This window comes from Amphiura filiformis, chromosome 15 (assembly GCF_039555335.1).
Source record: "Amphiura filiformis chromosome 15, Afil_fr2py, whole genome shotgun sequence".
NCBI classification, from domain to species: Eukaryota; Metazoa; Echinodermata; class Ophiuroidea; order Amphilepidida; family Amphiuridae; genus Amphiura; species Amphiura filiformis.
This window is the reverse complement of record NC_092642.1, coordinates 10311471-10319454: the sequence shown is the minus strand read 5'-3', so window position 1 is coordinate 10319454 and position 7984 is coordinate 10311471. Positions and strand designations below refer to the sequence as shown.

The following is a 7984-nucleotide window of genomic DNA, read 5'->3' as shown; positions in this document are numbered from 1 at the left end:
AAGTCAGTGAAGGCAAGAATGTGTCCAATGGCTAAACGCAGGTTTTGAAGTTTATTCGTACAATGTAACACCATTCAATAATACGGGTATATTGTATAAATTTGTTCACTTCTGATAAGGCAAAATGAGTTACACAGCCAAATCCATTTTTGTAGAATTAATTAAAGATTTCTTCTATGCAAGTCCAATTGAAACACTTACTGTATGGGACGTTTCAAGAGCTAAGGTCTGCTCTTTTCATCAGCCAGATGATGCACTGATCTGCTTGGGTTGCCAGTTGACTTCTTGTTGGTATTGATTGAAGTAACACTGTCATCACCAGAAATCAATACATCATAAAGGTGGCTTAATTTGAATGTGCCAAATTCCCTCCAGAAATGTGGTTACCCTCAGTGGGCTTTTGAGAAAGTGGAAAGCGCCATAAAACAAAAGCAGCAACAAGGTAAACCAGCAAAAAAGAAAGATGATACCAACAGAAATAAAGATCTGGTTGTTATTCCCTACGTACAAGGTCTGTCAGAAAAAGCACAGCGGATTTTCAAAAAAACACAATATTGCCACAGCAATGAAGCCCATGACCACTCTGCCCAATATTCTGGTACATCCCAAGGACAAAAGAGAAAAGGATAAAATCACAGATTGTGTGTATGAAATTCCATGCCAAGGTTGTGAAGCTACATATGTTGGAGAAACGGGCAGAGCGTTTGGTACCAGAAAACAGGAACATGTCAAATCGGTGGAAAATACTTCCAAAAACAGATTTACCAGGGCAAACAGGAAAGCATCTGAATCAGAATTTCTCACTTCTGCATTAGCTGAGCACGTAGCTCAAAATAACCATGTTATAGGCTGGGAGGATAGCGCAATTCTTACAACTGAAAATGACAAGTATACAAGATGGGTCAAGGAATCCATTTGGATCCGGAGGCGGGGCACCCAATCTATGAACAGAGTTGATGGCACATTCAAATTAAGCCACCTTTATGATGTATTGATTTCTGGTGATGACAGTGTTACTTCAATCAATACCAACAAGAAGTCAACTGGCAACCCAAGCAGATCAGTGCATCATCTGGCTGATGAAAAGAGCAGACCTTAGCTCTTGAAACGTCCCATACAGTAAGTGTTTCAATTGGACTTGCATAGAAGACATCTTTAATTAATGGAATACTACAGTCCTGATGAACTTAATCAAGAACATTTTTGTAGAATATTTTGGTACATAAAAAATAAACATCTTCACCAATCAACACCAATTATTTTGTGAATGGAATGTCTTTTTTAAAAAAGACATTAAAAGTACACTCATAGAAATGACTTGTTCGCCGAGTTGGCGCAATTCAAAAGGAGTAAGTTTGGACAACTCAAAAATAGTGTAAAAGTTGCCAAAACAAAATTCATTTTAGTTATACGAACTTAAAAAATGCTGAAAAGCTTAAAAAGGTCCGTCAACTAAGCAACTTTGTTGGCATTACTTTAAAAAAGTTTTTAAGTAATGCCAACTTCTGAATTCAAGTTCAGGGAACTTAGAAAAATAAACAAGGTTCAAAGAACCAATTAGTTGAGTTATTGTAACTCAACATGTAAGTTGATGTAACTCGTTCATATTAAGTTACTGGTACTTATTGTTTTGAGTTATTCCAATTTGGTACTTTGTTACTTAATTCACGTAATTGGATCATTTTCTGCACAATTAGCAGTATTCAAATATTTATTTTTGTAATCAGTGCAAAATTTTGTATACTATAGCACACCTCTAGAAAATTATGCTAACCTAGGCTAGTTTCATTTTCTGAGTTGTAACAACTCAATAAAGTAAGTGCAAATAAGTGCGACCAACATAATGATAATATGTCAGCGTTACTCAAAATTGTACGCGTTGGCATTACTCGGAAAGTTGACGCAACGACTTACATCAACTTACTGAGTAATGCCAACGAACTATTTCTATGAGTGTATGTTAAAGAAAGTATATTCAAGTAAGAATGACGACTTAGAAGTCGGATACGCGACTTTTCATAAAATTGTCGCGCTTCCAAAAAGAAATCTAGTATGAGACTATATTTCCACTTCCGAAAATAAGTCCATCAGGATTGTCAAGCAATTCCAAGATTCTTTTTGTTTTCGTTTTGTACCCGTTCTGCCCGACGGTTTATGTAACAAGTATGTGTTGTCTTGCAAGCACTGAAATAAAAAAAACCAAGATGTACAGCAGCTTCGTCATGCAGTAAGAACATAATTATGAAACAGGCTCAAAGGGCGAGACTTACCATCTTTTTAATAGGGATGACAAAACTGTATTATACAACTATACGTCATTCAATTTGATAATTAATATCAAATGTTGGATTTGTAGGCCTACACAAGCATCTTGGAATATAGCCCTATAATGTACATTTGGCAGTGTACTTTGGTTATATTTATAAATGCGCTTTTATATACGCACGTGACCACCTTTGCGCTGCCATAACAGCTTGTAGAAAGTTAATCTCGAAGTGACCTTCTACATATCGGGTGGTTTTCTTATACATTTGAATGCAAAGGCGGAACAACACGAGACTACTGTGCAGTAAATTTGTCTACTTTGTTCATCTTTGTGATTATATTGTAAACGTTTACGTCGTTGAATATTTTTTCCATTGTCAAATACTTTCAAAATGTTGTTTTTGATAACATATTACAAATTGGAAATCCCCTGTGTGTGATAATTTTGGTATCTCGTGCCCATGGGTCACGTGCGAATTGATAAAATCGCATATATAAATGTAACCGAAATACACTGTTTGGAAGTCTTTGAAATAACATTAAAATTAATATTAACTACATGTGCCTCTATCAATTTTGTCTTTAATCCATTTTAGATATCTATCAACTCTGGTATAAACACCAGGGGCGGGTCCACTTGGCATCACAGTGCAAAAATAGTTATCGCCCCACGAGGTAATGCCCCAAAGTTTAAAATTCCCGCTTTCATCTTGACACACCAGTGGACCACCGCTGTCTCCTTTACACGTGTCAGCCCGATGTACGCCCTCTAGGAAGCCGGCACATTGCATTCGTCTAGTGAGCTGAGTGCCGTATGCAGTTTGGCAATTTTGAGAATTAATAAGTGGAACCTCTGCTTCCTGGAGTTTGGTGGGTAAATTTCGGGCGAACATGTTCTCGAAACCTGTGGAATATATTTTGTAGAAGAAGATTAGAAATTGAGACAATATGAGCAAAGTGAATGACTTAATCTGAACAGTGACGTGTGCAAAAGGGGTGAGGCTGGAGGCTACACCCCCTCTTTTGATAGTCAGAAGGGGGAAACAGCTCTAATCAAGTCTAAGGCATAAAGGGTGATGATAGTGAATTAATTTCCTGTGTTTAAATCACAAGTTTAAATTTGCAGAAATATCATAGCACTCGAGTTTTTGTAAGGGTGGTCACCTTCCATAAAATTTGGACAAATTTTATTTTTCGATATCGACTACTAAGTATACTGCTACTGGATTAAACCTTAACTTACCAGTGTACCCCCAGCCTGTGACATAACACATCGAGTTGGTAGTAAACTCCCCTTTGGAAGGCAGACAAATCGGCAGTACGTTTTCAGTGATATTGATCGTGTTGCCGTCATTGGTATCAGATAAGTCTAGTGTAATTATGGCTATGTCGTTATGATATGGTACTTGGTTTTCATATCCATCATGGATTGTAAGGCAATCAATGTTGTATATCTGTTCTGTTCCTTCGTGAATAGATCGATCATATTCCCCAAGAACAACGTCTACGTTGACCCAGACGTGGCTGTAAGCAAGATCAAAGATTAGATTAATGTAAATCACGAAATGTTCGTGTTTTGAAAACAATGTCGCTTGAGTATTCTCAAAAAACTGTAGCATGTCTATAACTCGTGTCAAGGGATATGGGATGCTAAATAAGGAATAAATGACTTTGTTGAAACAAAATTGCGAACATTTCCAAATCTTTACCGAAATGAGGATAGTTTTGGTATAAAACAGGTAAAAGGAAGATGGACAACACAATGTTGTTCAAATTTGGCATTTCTTCGTCTCGGTATTCCAATTTCCATTGCCCCGAATATGCCACTGCTTGGTTTGTCATTGGTCAAGTCTTGGCTTTCGTCAACGTCTCAGTCTCACCTCATTTTTCAACCAAATCGTCAGTTTATAGTAAGCTATCAACATTAAACCCGAAATTGCCTTAGGCAAAACTCACTTCTTGGTCTTCAAGGTCATTTTATGTAACTCATTGACCCATCTGTCTATTACTTCCATGGTTATATACCACCTCTAGGTATAATGACAGTTTGGTGATCTGGTCACCTCATTGACAGATAAATTTACTTACCTCAGGAAGGAATTCAAATTGTGATTAGAACTGGTTCTAGTTCCTCGAAAACGCGTCCGGCCGTGCAGCGGCCGGCCGCGAAACGGCCTTCCAGCGCCAATCGCGAGGACCGGGGGGATTTTTTTAATGTCAGAGAGAGCTGGTCATGGTCCCCTACGCATTGAACAAGTGCTAGTTGTGATCAATTCTGTTCAGGCAATGGAACCTAACCTAATAACAAGTCTATCCATGCCTTCAAGGTGAAATTAACCAACTCATGTTACCGTCTGCCAAAAGGAGCTTGTTGTTTCTACAGGCGCTCCGCTAAGTTACCGCTAAATGGATAGCGGTGTCTTATCGTTATCTTTAATACCGTTTCCAACGGTATTTGGCTCTGTAGAAACACGCTCTAAGAAGACAAGTTTACCATATAGCCAGTGGACAGTATGCTACATTCCCACACGTGGAAACAGTTTTAGATTAAGATGACTTTGCTCAGTCTGTCTCTTCAGAAAATGGCCATCACCTAAGGCAATAAGCTGTCATAATACTGGCACTTGATAACAGGTGTCATGCAGGAACCATTCGAGCATTGATAATTAAATGATTTATTATTCCCTAAACAGCTAAACATTTGGTAAAATTTTGCAAATTTGAACAGGATTATGTAACGTAATGTTTATATTCCTTCTAATCCATGTGTTCGGAATAGTGACTTACTCATCGAAACAGTGAGCGGCCGTCAGTACGTGCTGGGTTCCGATCAGCACCCCACCACAGAATGGTCTTCCATTCTCCTGGTCGATCAGTAACACTTGCCATGGCCAACGATGAGTAGCGGCTAAACCACCAACGACTCGTGGATTATTCGACAATGGTTGAGGACTAAGTAGAAGGTAATTCACAGGTGAATATTCTATAGGACTCGGCAGAATCTGTGTTGTTGTAATGTATCCACTTCTACACCTCAGTATAGTCTCTATTAAACAAATGATAGTAAATATCCATTGGTTACTTTCTGTCACTAGATTTAGATCTTTAAAGTCAATGCAACTGCAGCGTTATTAGCAGTTGAAATGGCAGTCATTTTGGACTCACATTAAAGCTAATTGTATTAAAATTTCTGAATGACTAGTGAATCATGTGAGATATCGTCTTTGTCAATGTCTGGAAGAGGGGGAAGAGGCAAAAACGTTTGTATATTGATGTTGTCCTCATGTGCATGGACCTTTACCACTGTTTTTATCCCCTGTAAATTTGTGTCCTTGTTAATTGGCAACAGCTCTGAGATGCAGTGAACCATTTGATTGACCAATGAGAACTCTTCATGAGAATCAGTTTGCTTGCATTTATCATTCTGTGCATTGGCTTTGTCAATGTCTGATGCGCTATTATTCGCATTTGCTTTTTATATACAAAAAAAATACAAACCAAAGATATATAGAGAGAAAATCACACAGGAAGCAGCTTCTGCCACTGCAGAAACAGTAGCCATCTGGCATACTGACAGAAGCAAATGACTAGGAGTTGACAATAGATGAGTCAGGTGCTCATACAGACTGTAACAATAATGATTATACAATTGCAATTTTGCTTCTCTGAAAAAAAACCAGATCATGCCCAGTGGCGTACCGTGGCCGCCCCAACCCCGGGGGGCTGAAGAAAATTCAATTTTGCCGCCCCTTCCTCAACAGCCCGAAAAGGTTGACCCAATTTTTTCTCGGTCGTTTGAAAAAGTGAAAAAAGGGTTTCAGGCGCTAGCGCCCTAAAAGGAGCACATTTTGATGTATAGACCATTTTTGCAAAAATGTTTATGATTTATCAAATTTTTCCGCCCTTTTTTATTTACTAATTCTTTTTGCCACCCCCTTCGTTTTTGCCGCCCCTGTTTTTGCCGCCCCTTCTTCTTCCGCCGCCCCTTCATTTTGGCCGCCCCTGCTTTTACCCCGGGGCTGGCGCCCAAAGCCCCCCAAATACGCGCATGAATTGCCAACAATATTGTATGCAGTGGAATCAGTAACAGAAACCTTCACTTAGTTTCTTTACTAGTTCGGGCTCAAACGCTATGTTCAATTAACTAAATTGCCCAGAAAACGAGTTGGGCCAGTTTGGATTTTTCGCGCATATCAAGCTTGCTTTGCGTAAAATCGAGTTTCATGTTTAGCAATTGCATTTTCGTTTTCATTAAAGAAATAAAAGGGTTCATGACATAAATATGCAGTAGAATCACTAATATCTTGGCTAATAGAAAAACTTTACTTGGTGTCTTTCCTAATTCAGGTTCAAACACTATGCACGATTTTACATAATTACCCGAGTTGGGCCATTGTACCAAATTTGCACCTCGTAAAATGAATTCTCATGCTTATCGTCAAAGATCTCAAAACAAAACAAAGGTCTTTCATGTTTTTTTTTCACTTGATCGAAATCACAAATTAAAATACCACTTCAAAATACCCATTCTAAGAGCACCGATTAGATGGTTCATGATTCAACTTAATTCAGTAACTTTTGCTTCACAAAGACACGAAAGTAGCCCAAGCTGTTTTAGGAATACTTGACACAATTGAATACATGAATACAAAAGCCACCTAAGTCCATGGGAAGTGATTTTGAGAGAAAAACCTGTGTATCATTTTAATTCCTTCAGTTAGATTTACCTGGTCAATATGGTAAGTTTTACGTGCAAATGAGTGGATTAACCTGTATTAGGTATGACGATTAGCATTTCAGGGACTTCGTGGGGTTCATTTTAAATTTTGGACTTAGGTGGTTGTTTGAATCATATACAAAGACAACAATGTTAGAATGAGATTACCACTAGTAAGATAATACAAAATAAAGCGCACAGGTATGTATAATGTTGATAAGCATTCTGCCATGTAATATAAACCACACACTTTCCTTTATTAAACCCATTTTTTTTCAAAAGTCACTCTCTAGCAATGAATGTGTTACAAGTGGACTTTTATACATACTGGATTTTAATCAATGTGTTACAAGACTCAAATCATGGAATTGGGTGATTCTTTCATACATGCTATTTTTCACATGCTCAATAGACACAGAGGATGAATTTGAGTTGTTCTTTCATACATATGACAGGCCTATGTAAAGGAACACTTTCCCATGCTTAACTCAATTTGGTTTAAGTATGGACTTAGGTGGCTTTTGTATTCATATATTCAATTGGTCGTATCATCGCTTATAGACAACCGATTTTATTGAAATAGAGTTGACGTATTAGCTTAAGAAATTGCTTGACGACCAAGTAACAATTTCATACAATCAGTAAGTTGCATTTTTGCATAATACTATTTTCTAAATTGTATATATTTTTCTGTTACAACCTATTTGTAAAAAATGACATGATAATCTGGTCTGAATTAAATCAAATGCAAATTTCGCATTCCATGGAATTGTTGTTCGCATTTACATTGTATTGGCATGCCTATAATTCTCGATATCCTAATTCTCAGGTCAAGCAAAAGTGTTGTTGAAATTTCGGTTATGGGCATTGTTAGTAGATCATTAATGTAAATGTGTGATTTACTAAGTGAAAAGGAACACAATGTTTTACCTTGATGAAATATATGATATATTTCACTTCGTCTTGTCATAAGTTGCAGTAAGTCTTGATTTGGATAATTCT

At 37.6% G+C, this 7984-nt stretch overlaps 1 protein-coding gene across 1 annotated transcript; it reads right to left on the bottom strand.

Moving 5' to 3' along the window:
* Positions 1-2716: 2716 nt before the first annotated feature.
* LOC140172119 (serine protease 1-like) lies at positions 2717-7984 on the bottom strand. Its single transcript, XM_072195464.1, has 4 exons — positions 7913-7984; positions 5053-5311; positions 3509-3789; positions 2717-3169 (listed from the first exon to the last, which is right to left on the bottom strand). The coding sequence occupies exons 1-4, from the start codon at positions 7950-7952 to the stop codon at positions 2817-2819; spliced, it is 933 nt and encodes a 310-aa protein (XP_072051565.1). The 5' UTR covers positions 7953-7984; the 3' UTR covers positions 2717-2816.

Coding starts and splice junctions, on each gene's coding strand:
- LOC140172119 (XM_072195464.1), bottom strand. CDS start 7,952: ATGACAAGACGAAGTGAAATATATCATATATTTCATCAAG. Junction 3,790..5,052: donor GCCGCTCACTGTTTCGATGA/GTAAGTCACTAT, acceptor TCTTGCTTACAG/CCACGTCTGGGTCAACGTAG. Junction 3,170..3,508: donor CACAGGCTGGGGGTACACTG/GTAAGTTAAGGT, acceptor TATATTCCACAG/GTTTCGAGAACATGTTCGCC.